Genomic DNA, 20,297 nt, shown 5'->3' on the forward strand with positions numbered 1-20,297 from the left:
AACCAACACAGGCTCTGATTTCTACCTGCCTGAAAGGCTTCAATCATCACATTCTTACATGTCTTCCATGAAAGGATGGCACTGTGGGATATACACTAACATATGTAAAAGAACAGAATAGGAAGGAAGGAAAATAATATAGCTTAATAGAATCCGGTCTCATCAGACACTACGTGTGTTTCCAGTTTCATCAGACAGTTGTCTCTCTTAGGCATTGTGCTGCCTGACATATCATTAATCATTCCTTTAGTGGGATCTGATCTATTACACATACTTCAGCTTTGTAGTACCGCACTTACGCACACGCAATTCTGTGGGAATTAGTAAACACAACCTCTTAAGGCTTGTTCAGGACAAGAATACATATTACAATAACTAAATGAGCATCTACACCAGCGGATGGTATTTTTCTGTGTATTTTGAGGGTGCGCAGCATTTTAAAGTCGTGTGGATTCTTATTGGCTGTCAATTTTTTTTTTATCATTTGTCATTCTGGAAGTTATTCCAACAATGTCATTTCTGTTGTAATTGTGGTATTGACTGTGCTGTTCTCATAGGATTAAATGATTATTTAAACTTTATAGTTATCATTATGGTTATCGTCTTTGCTGTGAACAGGTCTTTACAATCATGCATATGCCATCATCGGTCTTGCCTTGGTTTTAATCTCTATCAATGCTCTACATGGCTGTATAGCAAAACATACACAGTTACACACACACTATTTCGTACCCAAGGGGCTCGTAATACATGCAGGGCCTCACATCCCTCTTAACCCACAACAATGACCTCTTTAGTGGCCTCTCACTAACACTGATGCCTGTATAGGGAATACTTCACCAACAAAAGACATGTAAACAATGAGAGAACGACAAGGAGATGGGCAGATAGTGTTAAATGTAGAAACGTACAGACCTTGGCTTAAAGAGGGAGACGCCAGAGGGAGTAAAAGAGTGGATGTGATAGTCTAGTCTCTGACCCAGCCAGCTCTGACATATCGGGTGTCTAAACCGCTGCTGTCTGATGCTGGTGACATTTCTATGTAGTGGAGAACTTCAGAGGAGCATATCTACCTGTAGTTTGAGTTACAATGGTCTGGTAGCAGTAAGTGGTAATGTGGCTAATGTAACAGTGTAATTGTTGGCGCTGCTTTGATGTTGGTTAAACACAGTGCTTGTTGTTCGTAGTTTGACTGCTGAGAAGACCTCCATGAATGGATTTTCACCTTAAAACGCATGAACCTTTGCATCTGACCCAGACTCTCTGAGATGCCAATCTTTCCTTCAAGGCTAATCTTATTTGGTTTGAAAGTTTCAGTGACAACTTGGGGTCTTTTACAAAACATGGTCAGTTCAGAGTTAGGATTGTGTTGTCTAAAGGGGCATTCACACCGATTTAAATTGCATCAGGTCACTAAGTTGCTCTACTGTTGGTTGCTAGTCAACTGTTGGTTGCTGTCACATGATTCTTTAGAAATTATTCTAATATTTTTTGTAACAATGTAAAAGTCTTTACTGTCGCTTTTGATAAATGTAATGCATCCTTGCTAAAAAGGAGGGGGGAGGGGGGGATGGTGTTAAGAACTTGGTTGTTTTTACTTATTTTTACTTATTTTAACTTCTGTTGCATGGTCTTCATTGCTGATCGTTCACTTAGCACACGTGTCATTTGGATTAAAACTAAATCGTATATGTAAGTTAAACATGAACGGTTTTGTGATTTATGTATAACGAGTGGTTCCCTACATTATTAAAGGACGTTTGCCGGTCAAGAAGTTTCATGAGATGTTTGTGAAAATCACATCTCAGTGTTTGCTTTCTCAGACAGCGCACAAATACTGAATTTAATTCTCTTTCACGTCTTGCGCATGAATGGACGAATTCACACAAAATCATGTAAAAACGCCCTTCTTGGCGAGTATCCTAGTAAACAGTTGGTTATATCTCAAGTGAACGTAGACAGTATATTCGAATGGGGATCCGTGCATTCGGTCTTAAAGGGACAGCAGCCTAATAAACCTGCTGCTGTGTTTTAATGTTAATTATAATCATGCAAAGAAACTCATTGCTCTTGACTGAATAACATTTGTAACTTTATAAAGATCCATCTATATTTAATGTATGCAGTGTTATATGCTATATGTTTTTGATTCTTTGATTTTAGTAGAATCATTATACCAACAACTACCAATTGTCTTGTCCCATTAGGACACTGTGTGAGGTGAGCAACACTTTTTAAAAATCCCATCGGTAGTTGCTTTATTGTGTCAACATGTGTCCCTTTAATTCCTACTACAGTTAAATTGAGAAATGGATTTGAGGGCCAGATGGAATCAGCTTGAATCTGATCTGAATTTAACCTTGGGATTTTTATCTTGCTGGAGCTGGAATGTATCAGACTGGCCTGGGGTTTGTGTGAATGACAGGAGTGTAAAAAAAAACTCATGTTCAGTCTAATGAACAATCTCACATCACCTTTTAAGGTTAAACAGACAGTTTTTATTCCAAACTTTCTAAAAACAGAGTTGAGCACACTTTTGACGACATTTTCTTTTATCACTCATCCACATATGACTTTATCAGAGATTTGATACTTTTATTTAATCAAATTACTTTATTATAGTTGAGGAGGGTAAGGTCTTTTTTTTACTTTATTTGTCTTCAGCTTGTATAAGCGAAGTACTTTATTCTTCACATTTGCAAAAGTAAACACGGCACATTACACGCTGTTAAAGTGATTACATGAATCTCTCATGAACGCACACACATACAGTCTCATGGATATTTCTGAAGCTCAGTCATCTACATCTATTGGCTTTTCTCTCTCTTGTGTGAGAGAATTTCTGATCTCCATCTATGGCCTCTGACTGTTGCCGTCTCCAGAGTGTGTGTGCGCATGTATTTGGGTCTCAGGAAAATAATGAAAGCCAGACTCAGGATTCTTTATACGAGACTCTGCCTTACAGATATGTTGAATAATTATGCTCGCTGAGCCTTTTTTTATAAACAGGCGTATATAATATAACCGTATCTAAGTGCACAGAGCGCGATTAGGAATATTTACTGATGCCCTGACAGAAACGCTCAAGACATTTGGCCTGAAAACACCTATGTGACTTGACAGTGCTCCTTTACTATGTGTAATTTTAGACCATGTTAACTTTGTTTTAGCATTCTGCATTTCAGTCTTTTTTTGTTACTTTTTTAGTCAATACATGAGGCTTTATTTTATTTGTGTCCGTGAAACCCAAAACCATCCAGAATAGCAGGTCCGTGTCGAGCATCCCACTTCTGTGTGGCTCCATATATCTGTCTGGGTCAGATCACTCATCGTGCAGAACCATCCTTCCTCGAGCTGAAGTTTTTGCTCAACTTGCTGCTCTGTAATTCCCCTCTATTAGTGTGTGTGTATGCAAGAGATGGAGGAACACTGACTCAGCAGGGTTGATTACAGGCCTGGTTGCGTTGTTGTGAAGCCACAGTGTAAACATCAGTGGAACAGCATGTTGTTTTTGTCACCAGGGGTCAGACTTTATGACAAGACATGCACGCATTTGCTATTAGCATGGAGCCTCAGAGCGTGTTTGTGTGCGAGAAAGGTGAGGTGAAGGGTTTATGTGCAAAAAATGGGTCATGACAGATATACTTGATGTCAGTGCACACACTGCACATACATACACACACACACACACACACACACACACACACACACACACACACACACACACACACACACACACACACACACACACAATAAGTACGGTATTTGCAAGCATGTTGAGATTTCTAACCAACAAAACATTTTGCTTCATTGACATTCTCCACAATTACTGACTTATGTCTTTATGCAGTTACTGAATCGGCATCAAGTTATCATTACTTTCAATGATATAAAAATACATAATACTTAAGATGGAAACTCCAGTCTGCGATTTGGACTTGAGTCACACTTAAGTTGCGACTTGACTTGGACTCAAAGACAAAGACTTTGGTAGGCATTCCCAATTCCCAATGTTCTTTCTTTACTACCCTACATGACACCATTAAACACTACATTTTACTATTCTATACTGTGTGTTTGTGTGCGTGTGTGCGTGCGTGCGTGTGTGTGTGTGTGTGAATATACATTAAAATATGAGATGTGTATATATAGATGTATAGAGAGAGAGAGAGAACGCAGATGATTGAGCAAAACAAAAAAACACTGGTCACGAATTAGAAGTCTACAACGAGAATTTTTAAAGCAAAATGACGGAGGAACTTAAGTTGGCTGCCCAACCATAGTTGTTTCAACCGCTAGAGGCGTCTTCTCTCACCTAAGCTTACACTACTCTTACATCATATGGCCTAAGTCAGGTCAGAGGTCACTCTTCCACTGGAACTAGACTCGTGGATGGCCGTTACCGGAAGTGATTTATATTTTATAAAGTGATAAATGGGGACATTTAAACGTCCTTCCAAAAATGTATCACTTCGCTTACTATTCACTTTCATTATAAAGATTGGAAGAGCCAGGATATTTATTGATATAACTCTTTTAGATTGTGTTTGGCTGAAAGAAGAAAGTCATATAGGATGGTTTGAGGGTGAGTAAATTATAGTATCATTTTTATTTTGGGGTGAACTATCCCTTTAAGAGTTTATTGCAGATGTCTCTGCATCCACTAGCTATTGAAACTTCTCACTTTTATTAAGCACTCATTCATGTTTCTCAGTCTTTCACCACTGCTGAGCTACGTGCTACTGATATAAGTTAAAACTAACAAATCATTACTTGAGGAATGAGGGTTTATAACTCCACATGGCCTCAGGCAAGGGCTCTGAAAGTTTAATTTTATTCTGACTATCTGACATTTGACTGTGGAAAGGTGTCTAGTTTGTCTGTGAGGAGTACTAGCTCAAATTGTAGTAATAAAGCACACCGTATCCAGCTGCAACTTCTCAGTCACCTACTTTTTCAGTCCTTTGTACGTTCTTTTTCTTAAGCGTTTTATCTCTTCGGACGCTCTGTCCCTCTGTCTTAGTGTGACTGCGAGCTGTATATTTTCTCTGTGAAATCAGAGGAGATATTTGTGAGTTTTGCACTGAAAGCATACTGTGAAAGTACACAGCCTGTGTTTACATTCACTCTTCCATGACCGTGTTTGTATGTTCATTGCTAATGTTTGTTCTCTTTGATTGCAGTAAAACACTTCATATTTTACTAGACTGTTAGATTTTCTTAATAAAATGTGAGTGGGTCTTGCCTGTGCAAACCTTTATGCCTATGTGTTGTGGGTGATTGATTGCCAAGGTATTCTGGGTCCAGTGTGCAAATTTTTTTCTTAATTTTTTTCTTGATTTAGTAGTAAAAAATGTATAATTAAAAACTTGTCTAATTCATTTAATTTTTAAAACGTATTAGTTAAGCAATAATCGGGTTCTTTCCCAAACTCCATATTAGGTCTATTTTCTAAGTTCTGTTTGGATTTTTCTGGATTCTGCGTTTTGTGATTTAATACAAATTTGTCATCAACACTATTAAACAAATGAATTGATTAAACTTTAACAGTCTAATCAAAACTATAATGTAATCAAATGAAAATACAACAATTTGTTTATTAAAAACCATTAAATTTGTATTTGTAGACAAAACTGTGCCTCTCATTCACTCAGAAGATGCAGACTTGTATATGCACCATTAACCCTCATGTGGTGTTTGGGTCATTTTGACCCGGAGAAGATTTTCTTTTTCCAGAAAATACTAGTTAATGTTATCGCATTGGACTCAAACTTAGTGACTTTGTGAACAAAGTCACTTTTTTATGGGGGATTATGTCACCTTGAATCCAATATTGTGTGATGATATAGCATAACAAGTTATTTGTAAGCTATTTTATATAGGCTGGCCATTTTTGACCGGGAACACCACAAGTGTGACTCTGCCATTTTGTACAAAATAAAAGCACTTCAAAAGAAATTTCCAGGTTAAACATTAAAGTAGACTAGTGTGATCAACAGTGCAATTTTTTTCATATTTTACTCAATATTGCCAAAATTATTAACAAATAATGCTTTTTTCACTCAAAAACTGAGGTGCATAAGCTCGGATAAATGACTCCTACAATTAAACCGTTTGAAAAATACATTTAAAACCAGTCCTAATTGAAAGAAAACAAGTTGACAAAAAGATTGAATCCAATATTTGGTGATAATATAGCATAATGAGTGATTTATAAGATATTTTATGTTGGCTGGTCATTTTTGACTGGGAACATCACAGGTGTGTTAGGGTTTTAAACACCACACAAGGGTTAAACGGCAGTCTTTTGCGGTTTATTAATTACAGACACTACTTCATATTGCCATTGGAATTTGTTCTCCACATTCAAAGAGTATTGATGAATACCCATGCAGTGTTTTGATAACTTGACCTGGTTCTGACCATCAGTCAGCATGAGAACTAGTTAACCCCATAATCCCCTGCCTCCCCTTCTAATAATGGGAATCAGAAAGTGTGTGAGTGAAAGACCGGTGACGAGAGTGAATGGGTTCAAAACAGGGGTCAGATTAAGTTTGCATCACTCAAGCTCTGTTCCACATTTTTAACCGCCTAGATAGGCAACTTATTAGTCACCATCCTACCTGAAATTAAACTGATTTTAAACTTTCTGGTCAATTAGTGGTTAAAGAAACAAAGATTAAATAGTACATTTTTAAGTAGGTGGATATATTTTATCGATACTTTGTAGTGCATGATATTGCATATTTCTTTCATCTTGTACATTGTAATGAATGTTCAAATGCTGCCCAAAAATCCTGTCTACAGTAGTTCCGAATCTTGACTCCTATATGAGGCTAAATGACATTGTGAGTGTGTATACGTTATTGGAATGTACAGATGGAAAACTCTGTGAACTGTTTTAGCTGTACGTGATTCAGCTGTGCATGCTGACTCTGCATATTCCAGCTTGAGTCGTTTTTTTACACACACACTCACAGATGCGTTTTGTTGTCCCAAGAACAAACACACATGGATCTTGGTTTGTTTTCTATTAATCAGCAAAATCCATGGTCTTTTTGTGAGTTGTGTGCATGTGGGAGATAGATTGAAGATTGTTTTCATTAAAGATCTAAGATTGCTTGAAGTACAATTTTGCCATTTATGAGTTTATCTCCTGATCATTTACACACTCCCAAAACATAATCACACACTCAGTCACTTCGCAAATGCACACAAACAAAATAATGCAAGTACAGTTCATGTAAACATTTTCAGATTTTTACTGTCATATTTCAGCGAGGGCCCTTAATGCACATTGCATCATCGGTTCATGCCTCCCGGTTCCTCAAAGAGAATGGTCACACTCAGGCCAAATGAACTCAGCGCTCCCTCATCCACTCATGAACAGGAAATCAACTTATGAACAGCGTATCTTTGTCTCTACACATTAAACTTGGAATAAGAGTATTTTAAACATAGCGAAAATGCCTCCCATTCCACAACACTCATTTCTATTTCTTTTTTTCTTTTTTTTTCTCTAGGAGATGGCTTTGGTTGCCCCCGAGTCCCCATCGGAGCAGGCCAGACGAGTATTCCAGACCTTTGATCCGGAAGGTAATATTATTTAAAACTAAGCATTTAGTTTGTCTGCGTTTGTGAGCGCGAATATGGCCGTGTGTCCACTGAAATGCCTAGCTGTGAAGTGAGTGGGTCAATATCATTGGTCTTAAAAAATGGATGGGTCTTGTCCCAGACACATACAGTGGTTCCTTAAAAAATGAGAATGTTTAGTTTTTAATTATATAATTGTTTTCAACGTTGATGACAATCTAGCGAACTGATAAACATGCCCCCCCCCCCCCCCCCCACACACACACACACACACACACACACACCTCCCAACAGCGGCACTCCCATTGAAGACTATTGGAAAAATATGCTAGCTTCGAGGGGAAAAACGCTTTGTGAACACACGGCCTAAGAGACTACAGAAACTCAAAATGTCAACTCAACCCCAGCAGCTGAGTCAACTTGTCATTCTCTGAGAGGAAGATGAGCTGTAGCTTCACAAAACAGAGCAAGTTTATTATCTCTGCAGCTTATCAGACAGTGCAAAGATCCAATACTTACCGTGCTTGTTTATGTTTTACTGTTACTGAGGCTGGGGGAGGAGAGAATAGGAAATGGAAAAGAAAAGGGTAAATTTGATCTGATGCTAAGGCGTTATTTCAGTGGAGTAAAAGAGCAGTGACATACAATTTTACAAGTGTAAGGGAGTGAGAGCATATATGGGGATCAGATATGCAAGTCAGTGGCTAAATTTTTAGGGTTATAAGGTTAAGCCCTCCATTCTTTTGATGACTCTCCCACAGTATCTCTTTACACAAGGCCAGATATCAGTCATAATGACAAGAATGCACATTCGCAGACTCCCTCACATCCACCAACATATGGTTTCACTGCCACTATTTAAACATGCTTCAGTTGACAAGCCAAACCTTAACATAGAAAGTACAAACAAAACCAGACATTTCACACAATTGATCTTTGCCAGAGATCCTGGCATATTAACTGAATTACAAATATGCATTTCCTGATACAGTGATATTATAACTCCTAAACAAACAAACAAAAATTATTTAACCTCTGAGGTTCTCACCAAGCATAAACTTTTTTTTAAAAGTATATACTGCCCTTAAAAAGTTTGGGGTCAGTAAGATTTTTAAATGTTTCTGAAAGAAGTCTCCTGTGCTCACCAAGGCTACATTTATTTGATAAAAAATATTGTGAAAATGTATATTTTAAAATGTTTTCTATGTTAATATACTTAATTAAAGTGTAATTTTGTTTCCTGACATGGCAAAGCTGGATTTTCAGTAGTCATTACTTCAGTCTTCAGTGTCGCACGATCATTCCGAAATGTTTGTAATATGCTGATTTGCTGTTTAAGAAACATTTCCTATCTTTATCAATGTTGAAACAGTTGTGCTGCTTAATATTTTTATGGAAGCCGTGACCTAGCTGAATGAAAAATTAATTTAAAATAAAATCTTATTTATTTTTTTATCTTTATTAACAAATATTAACATCATAAACCCACTGATTACTTTCTCTCTAGTAATGATTCCAGTCTAAATGTCTGCAAATATGTCCTATATATGATAAATGACCAGCAGTGATTTATTTGTTAGCAGTTCTGCTGAGCATTTGTGGGGAGGAAGGTCTCACATGATGATTTATCATTTAAGATAGTCGTTGTGCTCAGATGACAAAGTCAGCAGTCTAGCTTTATGAACAAACCCCTGATGCTCCCTTAGTCATATGTAGTGCAGTATATCTTTGCCTGTATATCCTGTTAGTGTTTTTTTTTTTTTTTTTTTTTTAGATTCTGTTGCCTGAAGTTTTTTTTGTGTCTGATATTTATTGCTCTTGTATTAAACCTAAGACTCCTGATGATAATATAGAGAATAGCTAGAGAGGGCGTTTTATGGAATAAAGGAGAACCTGGAGCTGAGATCGCCCACAGCACTGTCTCATGTCAGGTAGAAGAGTTTTGTGTGTGTTTATATATCACTGAATGTGTCAGAATGAGAACGCAAGTCGTCTTCCAAAGTTTTGATTTAAAGGATCTAATTTACTACACACACTCAAAGTGTCATCGAGAACAAGATTAGATGTTCTTGCTTGGCATCTTTTTGCCTTTTGGCGTCGTAAACAACATTCCTGTTCCTCGCGTTAATAAGAGCAATACTATTTGTGTGTGCGTGTGATGAGAAAGAGCCCGTGTATTTCAGCTCAGTTTCAGTTACTACACTTTAGATGTGTTTATACCAGCTCCAAACACAGAAATGAGATCTTTTACACACATTTAATTTGTCTAAAGGAGAAAAAACACTTGCATAATTTCTCAACCATCTGACAGTGTAGCAGTGTAGTGACATTCTGCAGCATAGTGTTATGCTTGTTAAAATGCTAAAACAACATGAAATAAAAAATAACCTTGTTTACTTTCCTAATAAATGTCCCTTGTCTTATTATACATTATTATTCAGTGCATTTCCGTTTCTGGAGAATAATTTCCGAAACTTGTGCATCAAAATGAATCCACTTTACTACATTATTTCCCACTGAATATTCTATTTCTCTCAGAAATACATCACATTGTAAGTAAGGTTTTGTGAATACCTTTGTCAATAATATAGACATTATTTTAGCCAAATGCCTGACTGTATCTAATTTCATGTCGTGGGACAGATATTTATTGTTCTTAATCTAGTCACTGCAGGAAAGTTGAAGGAGAGAGATCATTTTATAGTGAACGGAAAAGAGTTTAGCATACCAGCTGCTCTGCAAACATCCTGTCTGACACTTGGAGACCAGAGAGGAGGAAAAACAACATGCAGCACACATCCATCTATTTATCAGCATGTTTGTGCACATATGTGTGCGTGGTCGGCAGAATGGCTTCGATTAGAAACTCCTGTTTAATGTTGGGCATAAGACACAGGCAGACTGTGTGGGTGGTGATCAAGACTCTCAGAAGCTCTTACCATCTGCCTCTTTCCTCTTTCTCCTCATCTTCAGATAATGGGTTCATTCCAGACACGCTGCTTGAAGATGTTATGAAAGCCTTGGATCTCGTCTCCGATCCAGACTAGTAAGTTTATATGTGTGTTTGAGTGAGTGAATACGAAGTTTTTGGTTATAAAGCAGATCATTACAGTCCTGGGTGCTGATTGGTCAGTAACAGTAAGCATTTTTAAAGCAATAAACCGCTGTAGTTTACAAATATAGCACAGCATCTTGTATTTTATTGCTTAATTCACATATGTGACATTTGTGTCATAATGTTATGTGAACAGATTTGTTCATGTTAAAACACCCATGCCCCTCTCTTTACACAACTTGTGTTTACATGCCACTCAAACAGACCCGTGTAGAGCAGAGAAGAGAATTAGAGAGTAATGTTAATTTAAATGGGGCTTTAGATGAAGAAGACCCATTTAAATGTACTCAGCAGAGCTCTTTGAAACCTTCACCTCTTAAACAGCTTCCCAGTGAAATCTGATTGAATTTCAAACCACCTGCTTTTTTTTAAATCACATCAACCTTTGACAGCTTTAAAGACAACTTCAGCCTTTCAAAGGGTTTGTTACATGAACGTTAAATTGACAGAATTAATTTTAGGTCATGTGTTTGTTTTTACTCAGCACCCTGTTCTGTCTAAAGCAGTTTAGTCAAGTGTTAATGAAGTCAGAACCCTGCTTTGGCCTCTTCTGAATCCACATACAACATAATCAGCATTTTGGCAAATGATTATTATTGTTTCAATTTTTATGTGCAAGTTAAAGTGACCTGTGATCACATGAGAAAGCATTTATCATCCTCTTATTACGGAGTTTGTGTGGGAAAGCATTAGTAATGTTATCAGGCTCGCTGTATGACTTTAAAAGGAAAAGTCTACCCTGTTTTAACATCACTGAGGTTGTTTTAGTCAGATTCCAACTCCAAGCATTACTCACTGTTATATGTTTAGAATCTGAGATTCTGAACATAATTCATGATTATAGCTAATTTTGACTACAGCCTCAGACAACAAGGATGCCAATGAGCTGGCCAAGGATGCCAATGAGCAATACATGCAGAAAACATGCAACATTCACGCGCACACAATAACTTATACCTCTCACGATCCCCCTTTTTTCTCTCTCTCTGTCTCGCTCTCTCTCAGTGTGAATCTGATGAAGAGTAAGCTGGATCCAGAGGGATTGGGTATTATTCTGTTGGGGCAGTTTCTGCTGGAGTTCTTTCCTGATCAGGTATTACATGTACTGTCTCTCTTTCATGCTGAATGTTCAAATATGTGTACAACAATGTTTACAACGCCTTGTGGTGCCATCCCTGAGTGGCATAAAATAACTTTCACAGACCTTTACATTGACTGTTCCCTGCTGGTGGAATGATCTGCCTAAGTCAACTTGAGCAATGGAGTCTTTAGACATTTTCAAAGCCTCCAAAGAGAGGCTTACACATGCCACGTAAAGAGAATTGACATGCTAGACTACTGAATTATCCCTAGCATTAAACAACAATTAAAATATTTTTACCACTGTAATATATGTAACCACTGTTGTGGTAATTTTCACGCATTTAAAATGGGTCATACCGAAAGTCAAAGTAAATCCGCTAGAAAACTGCGATCTTTCAAGGACGTGCATTTAGTGCATGGGTGGAGTAAGGTACATGCATAGTTCAGTTGAATGATAAAGTTTAACCTCTTTAACTTATTGTCGTTAAACTGAATGTGTGAAGCAAACTGTTAGCTGAAATATCCACAAGATAACACTGAAAGAGAGATGTTGTCGATTGAACTATGTATCAGAGAAAAGTTAAAGTTGTGTCTTTGTTAAACTGCCTACTTGTCGTCATTACCTTTAAATTATTATGTTACAGAATTGATTAATTATAGTCAATTTAGACTTAACCTTAATGTCAATCCTTGAATAAAATGTTTTGCTGTTACATGCTTGTTTAGGTACTCAGAACGTTAAATTGTAGCTAATGTTCTTGGTTTACGTAATCAAACTTATGTTATGACTCTGAGTGGGTTGGCTACCATATCTATATATAAAGGCTTTAGATGGAAATCAAACCCAGTTATGAGGGAAAATAAATACGGTATGAAATTTTATATCAGATTAAAGGAGAAACTTTATGAATGAAACTTGCTTTACACTTGAACAGTTGCTATATTAACATCCTAACAAAGAGAATAAGCTCAAATAATGTATAGTTGTCAGTACGCATCAAGCTTTTCTTCTGATTTTAACGCCCGTCATGTATACAGATACTTTTCATACACAAGAAGCGTGTTCAAACCCGGGCACGTAAGTGGTATCAAACAACGATACCTTAATGTGCTGACTTATGTGGACTAACTTTTATTTGAAGAAATCTGTTTATAATAGGCTATTAGGGTTGAAATGTATTGGTCCTGTGCTGCCTAGTGTCTATTGATTCAGTTGATTTGAATAAATGTCTATAATGGCTAACGCTTATCTGACCTATTTTTAACGGCATTCAGTACGTGATTTGACTCTTCATAGATTAAGTAGTCTATTTCAAATTGATCGCGTACACAGACTCTCCAGGGGGTGGGGGGAGGATTAGACTAGTCAACTAGTCGGTTGCAAAATTTCTGTTTAAACATTTATGAAATTAGTTGTTGCACACATCCCTACTTCTATTGTTTATTTGTGCTATTGCTTGTGGTTTGATTATTAGTTCTGATTTTATTACACTGTTTACTTGTCTTAATTTGAAATTTAAATTATATTTATATTTGTATTATTTATTTTTATTATTTTATTTTTTTGCATTGTTCTTTCATTTTTGATTCACAGCCCTATTATATCTATATCTAACCATTTTTATTTATTTATTAGAGCTTATTAGATTAATATGCCATTATCTTAGTAACATCTTAACATCAAAATCTATTGAAATCAACCATGAGTTGAGTATTTGTGTGGTGCTCAGAGTTGCAGCCAATGTAGGGAGTTTAAAATCAGTCCCTTATAAAGTTTATTGGTTAGGACGCTGCCTATGCAGGCAGTAGACATGAAGGCAGCTCACTAGATTTTGGAACAGGGCTAACTCTCCTATCCTGGCTATCCTGCTGTCTTTTTTTCTTCCCCTTGATTCTTGCTCAACATTGTTTGCTTTTTCTTTCTGTTTTTTCATTACGTTCAAATAAACCTACAATCAGCCCCAGATTAAATCTATGTACATGTAGCCCCTCAGAGAGAGAGAGAGGGAGAAGCTGACGGTTATAGTTGGCATGGACTTGCAGCTCCACTGCTCTATGTTAAATAGATTAGGGCTTTAGGGATACATACAAAAAAGGCCTCAATTTACCATCAAATCAAATACTCTAACCCTATTTCAGGCCCACTCAAACACATGCACGCACTCGACTCGCTGTTGTAGTTTTGGCATCGAGGCAGGCATGTGGTATGGGGGCTAGACAGAGGTATTTGGCTCCTGTCAGGACTGTGTGCTTGGGTTTTGCTGCTAGTTTGAGTTGGTCTGCAGAGTTCTGGCTCCGGTTTGTAATCGAGTCTATTCAGCAGCTCCACGGGTGGGGGGTGTGATTGTTTTGGACTTAAAGCAGTGTATTTCAGTGTGCTGTCAGCATTGAGCATGTCATTACATCTAAAACCATCCACTGGACCGTTGTTTTAGGCTCTCTGGTTTGAGTTTATGTAGTGTGTTGTGATGTGTTTGAGCTGGAATTGGATGTTTTGGTTAAGTTGTTTTAAGTCACTGAAATGTTTTTCTTGCGTCCTATAGATGGAGTCAGATCTAGGCAGTATATGTCAGTGTTTAAGGACACAGAGCTGTTTGCTGATGTTCCACAGAGCTGATGATGTACATGTCCGCACTGACACGTGTCGTCTCTTTTCCAGGATTCCGTGATCCCAGACTCATTTCCTGTGTATCACTATAATGGCCTGAAGCAGTCTAACCACAATGAGAAGGTAAGACACACTACACTGCGCTTGCTTTCTAATGGCCACTCATGCAAGTACACTTTAATAACATTTTACCCCTGCTGGCATGAAACAGGGTTCCCGTGGGGTCTTAAAAAGTATACAATTCTGAACTTTAAATTTAAGGCCTTAAAACGTCTTAAAAACGGTCAGATTTTCATCCGAGGTCTTACATTTCATTTAGTCGGGTCTGAAAAAGGTTTTACCCTCGTTCATTTCCAGAAACGCTGGCCGCAGTGCACGGTTGCATAGCAACGACAGACGCCACGGGACAATCGGACCGAATTTTACTATTAATAATAAAAGATAAATTACTGTCATTTTTTACAATGCACATTAGCTTATCTTTTTTTGACTCATTCTTTTTATAAAAAAATGATTTAACGACTGAAATATGTGAGGTTTATCTTTTTATAAACCTTTTTTGTCAAAACTTTATTTGAACTTGAACATGTTAGTAGATAACATGTTGCAAGACACTCTTTTACAATCTAGCCATCATTTTTTTATGTTATTATTTTAATGTTTATGTAAACAAAAAGTGCATATTGGTGCTGATTTTATTTGTTATTTCCTGGTTAATGCGTCGTGTAGGTCTTAAATTTCAATCTTTATGGTCTTAAAATGTCTTAAAAAGGTCTTAAATTTGACTTACTGAAACCTGCAAGAACCCTGATGAAAGCGCTGGTGGGTCTGTCTTATCCTGATTCCTGTGATGTGGAGTTTGTGAGCCACCCCGTCATACGGCCCACACCACTAAGACCTCTCAACCTCCTGAAACCCAAACTAACGTTCCAAGTGTTTCCTGCGAGTGTCGACAGCTTTCGAGACTGGGCGGAGTATTGAAACCTCGAAGAGCCGAAACTGTTTTAATCGACGAATGTGCCATGCTCTCTCTTCTCTTGATTTGTGTTCATACAGAGTTAAACCGGGCAAGATGATTTGTATAATTTAAAAGACACGTGGTCAAATGCATTTTAGTGTAAAATCATTTTCTAATTGATTTTAAATTTCATTTTTGTTCCTTCAGTGGTTTTGTTAGTCACAGTTCAGTTTTATTTCATGGTCTCATTTCTACTTAATTATTCCTGTAGCTATAATTGCTAAAAACTATAAAATAAATTTAAATTAAGTTGTTATCATTTACTCACCCATCGTACCAAGCACATATATTTTCTGATATAACACAAAAGGAAATATTTTGAATAATGTTCTCCATTGGTTCTCAAGTGTCTCCAATATTAAATTGAAAAACCTGAACTTTTAAATATGCTTTAAAATTGAACAAGTTGACTATTGAACTTGATTATTTTTGTTGCTGTTCACGTTGTTAAGATTAAAGTGGTAACTATTCTATAACTTCTTTTGTACTATAACTTTTTGTTTTATTTAATCTTTTTTTTCTTTTACAAAAAAGCATTTAAATCAATTTTCTTTTTAAACACCGACTCTTTAATTATGCTTTCTGATGTTGTTTCAAGTACTTATTCTCATGTCTTTTCTGTGCTTTTCTTACCATTGTGAATCATTTTCATGTATCATGCCAGTCTTATGTCCCATAAAGAGTGCTAATGATAAATACACATGCCATCCTTAAGCACTAAACCCTGCCGACCTCATACATTAATTTATCAAGGAGTGTGTGTGATCTATGTTTCTTAGCGGAAGTGCACGTGTGTGAGAAAGAGATTGACAAAAGTTAAGGGGTAATGGGTAGGAATTGCCACATCAGGTCCCTGAGGACACACAGGTTACTCTTCAATACTCTGGCAAACGCATTAGCCAGCAGCAGTAAAGTGTGCAGCCTTTGTTGTTGAGGTTTCCTCTGTGCCACTCGTATATTCACAGGGGCCCTTTCTCGGGAACCAAACACCTTGCAAATGTAAGGAGCTCCTGGCCATAACACGGACCATACTGCATTTGAAGCCAAAGCCCAGATTTCCCTTCTGCTCAAGTCATAGAATCATCCAAAGGGATCTGATCCCATTCTGTCTTCCTCCAGCACTCCTGCTTCATGTCACAATTCATTCTTTTATTTAGCAAGAATGCATTAAATTGATCAAAAGTGACAGTAAAGACATTTATAGTGTTACAAAAGATTTCTATTTCAAATACTGTAAATACTGTTCTTTTGACATTTCATCAAAGAATCCTGAAAAATCTTTCACCGTTTCCACAAAAATATTGAGTACCAAATGAGCATATTAGAATGATTTCTGAAGGATACTGTGACACTGAAGACTGCTTTGCCATCGCAAATCTTGGTGAGCATAAAAAAAACTTTTGAACTGTAGTCTACATTCAGAAGATGTTTGCAAGGACTGAATCTTTGCCCATAGAGAAAACTGCCGATTTCCACAGGATTGAAATGCTTTCCAGAATATTCCTGGTGTATTAGATATGTAAGATCAGTTTTCTAGTTCTACTCAACTAGACACTGTGAACTAGAAATGCACAGCAAAAAATGTGAGTGAAATCTCCAGAAAATCATTGTTACCTGGTCCTTGAAAATTCATTGGTAAAAAGTGTTGGAACTAATCATTTCTTGACGTGGTACTGATTCAGTCACTTCTTTTATTTAATCCTTGTGTATACAGTAAGACTGATTATGCACACGTGCTTTTGTTTTAGTCTGAAAATAAAGAAATATTTATTTAAAAATATAGACATGACTGAACACAAAGCCAAGCTGACCAACAGTAGACCATTATCTTCAGGTGAATATGCCAAAAAAACTCAAAACGTGAAATCTGTCAGGCTAGTGGAAATATTTGGATTATGTTAAGTAAACATACAAAGAGTGTTGACAAGTTTTATGAAAGGCATGTTCTAACTAACATGGATAACCTCACTGTTCCACACGATCACAGTTCACTGGCAGCCATGATGAATGTGTGCCTTTAAACAAGATGTACTGTAGCGCTTTATTGGGCCTGGAAATGGCTGGTTATAGTTTGCAGTCTAGTCAGTTAGAAGATGTCACCCTTCCTTGTGCTGCATTCTACTGCCAAAAGCTAGAGTACAGCTGCAAAATGAAGAATGGTGGGGTTCGGTAAAATGGGCTGCTTAAAGTTAGGAAGTAATAGTAGAAGTATATTAAGCTGCACTCTCAGATCTTCAAAGTTCAGATCTGTAAGCTTAAAAGATCATCCCTCAACATCCTTTTCTACACCTGCCTATTTGCTGCTTTGCACTCTTTAATCAATCTGTCTCTCCGTAGTCACAGACAGCAATGTGTTTGTTTTGATGGATAGTTCTCTTAAAGGGATAGTGCACTTTATAATGAAAATTCTGTCATCATATACTCACCCTCAAGTTGTTTCAAACCTGTAGGAATTTCTTTCTTCTGCTGAACACAAAAGACGATATTTTGAAGAATGTCAGTAACCAAACAGTTAACTGGTCCCATTGACTTCCATAGTATTTCTTTTTTTCCTACTATGGAAGTCAATGGGACCATTTAACTGTTTGGTGACTGACATTCTTCAAAATATCTTCCTTTGTGTTCAGCAGAAGAAATAAATTTATACAGGTTTGAAACAACTTGAGGGTGTGAGTATATGATGACAGAATTTTCATTTTAAAGTGAACTATCCCTTTAACTCTGGGAAAACCAATGAATGCAACGCTCATGGTTGATGACAAAAGCAACTTTTTTGCTGAAACACAGGGTTGAACAGAGGTTAGTTGGCCACTTAGAAGAAAAATGACAAGTGGAGTCTTGCAAGTGTGTGATCTGCTTCCCAATGACTTGAACAGAGAGATTTGTGCTGTCAGCATGTCTGAGCCTCACTGCATAATGGACTGGTAATGTTGGTGTAGAGAAGTTTGTGGCTGCCACCAGAGGGAGTGCCGTAGAGCTTTATGGCTTTCACTCAAGACTGGGTTGAATTAGGCAATGCTAATGAACTTGGAAAAACAAAAAGTTGATTGGTGAGTGATGTTTGTCTCTGTGTGAAGGGATGTCTCTGAGTCTTGATGATTGTGGACAGCCAAGCTTAATTCCTGGATTTAAAGGTCATCAGGAGTCAGTGGATCTCCCATCACACTCATACTCCACTATTAGACCTTGTGAAACACAAATTTTTCACTTGGGTAACACAATGTATATCCGCAACGGGCGCATGTTTATCGTGACACTTTGTCAAGGGCAGATTCCTTCCTGGCAATATGACGCCCTCCATATGGAAGTCATCGACTGTCTTATGTCTGATGATGTCATAGCAGGAGGCCAGGTCTCTAATGAGACGCATACAGAGAGAGAAACACTGGCATTTCCAGAAATAGGGCCCAGGTTTTATTTAGAAGGTCAGGAAGTTGACTGGATGTGTTGCATGTTCACCCCTTGTGTTTCTCTCCACCAGGTGAGTTATGTCGAGGGCACTGCTTTGGTCATGGGTTTTGAGGACCCCATGGTACGTACAGACGACACTCCAGTCAAGCGCTGTCTACAGACCAAATGGCCCTACATCGAGCTCCTGTGGACCACAGAAAGGTCACCCTCCCTTAATTAACCATTATCTCTCACCTTTCACCTGCCAACCTCTGGCTGCACAGCCCGCTGACTTCAGGAACGCTCATAGGACTCCTCACTCTCTCGGCACTACATTTAGGAGGCCAACACGGGGCCTGAAGTTCAAATGAGAGACGATGCTGTTCGCCTGGCACTCACACAACGCCTATTGTTTGCTTTTTACACATCTCAACCGGCTTGATTATAAGACTGTTTTTGTGTTTAAACCCCTGGATTTGAACAGATTATTTGGGGTGTGAGGGGGGTCATCTGTTGTGTATACCAAATGTATTTGCTTTTGCAGATGTTCATATTATTTTTGTTAACTTTGTACATGATTTTGTTTACTTGGCTGAAATGATAAATCTTTGAATTAGCACAGCAACTGTGATGATCTTATTAGTAATTTATGGAATTATTAATATATATTATAATTTTTTGTTGAAATTTCAGTGTTGGCAGTTGTGAATATTTAAGGGATCATTTGACCAAAGCCTCTTTTTGGACATAAAGTATTTGTGTTTTGTCAATGGTTAGCTAAGGAGCGGCCATGTTCTGCAGCACTTGGTCCTGAGAGGAAGTCTGTTTAGACAGGTTTACAAAAGAATGCACTACAACCCCATGCTGGGCACCAAACGATAGTGGAGGAATAGGGCAATTTTATTATTTAAAGTTTGAAGTAGCAACCCTCCAGGAGGTACTGTGGAATGACACTATGATTCTCTGCATGAGAGAGAAGAATAACACAGACAAACACTCACCCTTTATTTATTCTGATCTTTAAGGTTCACTAAAATAAACACGTTTGTTCTTCACATCTGGACTGTGGCGTGTTTGTTTTGTATAAGATGAAATGTTCCGGACCAAAAGATAACTGAAAGAGTTTCTTGCACATTACTTTTTATTAATTTTATATATATATATTTCTGTTTAGTAATCTCTGGAAAAACTAACCTTAAATCAGAATGTCTTTCATGTTTTCTTATGCTGTCAGTAGTGGATCCTGGCTTAGAGCGACAGCATTAAGAACTTGTCTTTTGCTTGACTTGAACTCAGTACTTCATGGCATGGTAACTGTCTACTATAGGAAATTTGCTTTACTTTTGCTGTAGTCAAAAACTGCAGGTAAGTGACCGATTAGGCAAGTGATATGTTGGATATGCTACAGTATGTGGAAGTGTATTTGAATCTGTAGTAGATGATACCACTATTCTTTTGATGGAATTTGTGTAAATAGGTCATTAGTAAAG

At 37.5% G+C, this 20,297-nt stretch overlaps 1 protein-coding gene across 1 annotated transcript in view; it reads left to right on the forward strand.

The window, feature by feature from the left end:
• The window catches only part of mindy3 (MINDY lysine 48 deubiquitinase 3), a 36,510-nt gene extending 16,647 nt beyond the window's left edge, over window positions 1-19,863 (forward strand). The window contains exons 11-15 of the mRNA XM_079626304.1: window positions 7,524-7,596; window positions 10,567-10,639; window positions 11,714-11,801; window positions 14,451-14,522; window positions 18,899-19,863. Coding sequence (XP_079482430.1) covers window positions 7,524-7,596; window positions 10,567-10,639; window positions 11,714-11,801; window positions 14,451-14,522; window positions 18,899-19,048 — 456 coding nt within the window. The 3' untranslated portion in view covers window positions 19,049-19,863. The remainder of the gene's footprint in view (window positions 1-7,523; window positions 7,597-10,566; window positions 10,640-11,713; window positions 11,802-14,450; window positions 14,523-18,898) is intronic.
• The last annotated feature ends 434 nt before the right edge of the window (window positions 19,864-20,297 follow it).

This window comes from Phoxinus phoxinus, assembly GCF_949152265.1.
Source record: "Phoxinus phoxinus genome assembly, chromosome: 10".
Classification (NCBI taxonomy): Eukaryota; Metazoa; Chordata; class Actinopteri; order Cypriniformes; family Leuciscidae; genus Phoxinus; species Phoxinus phoxinus.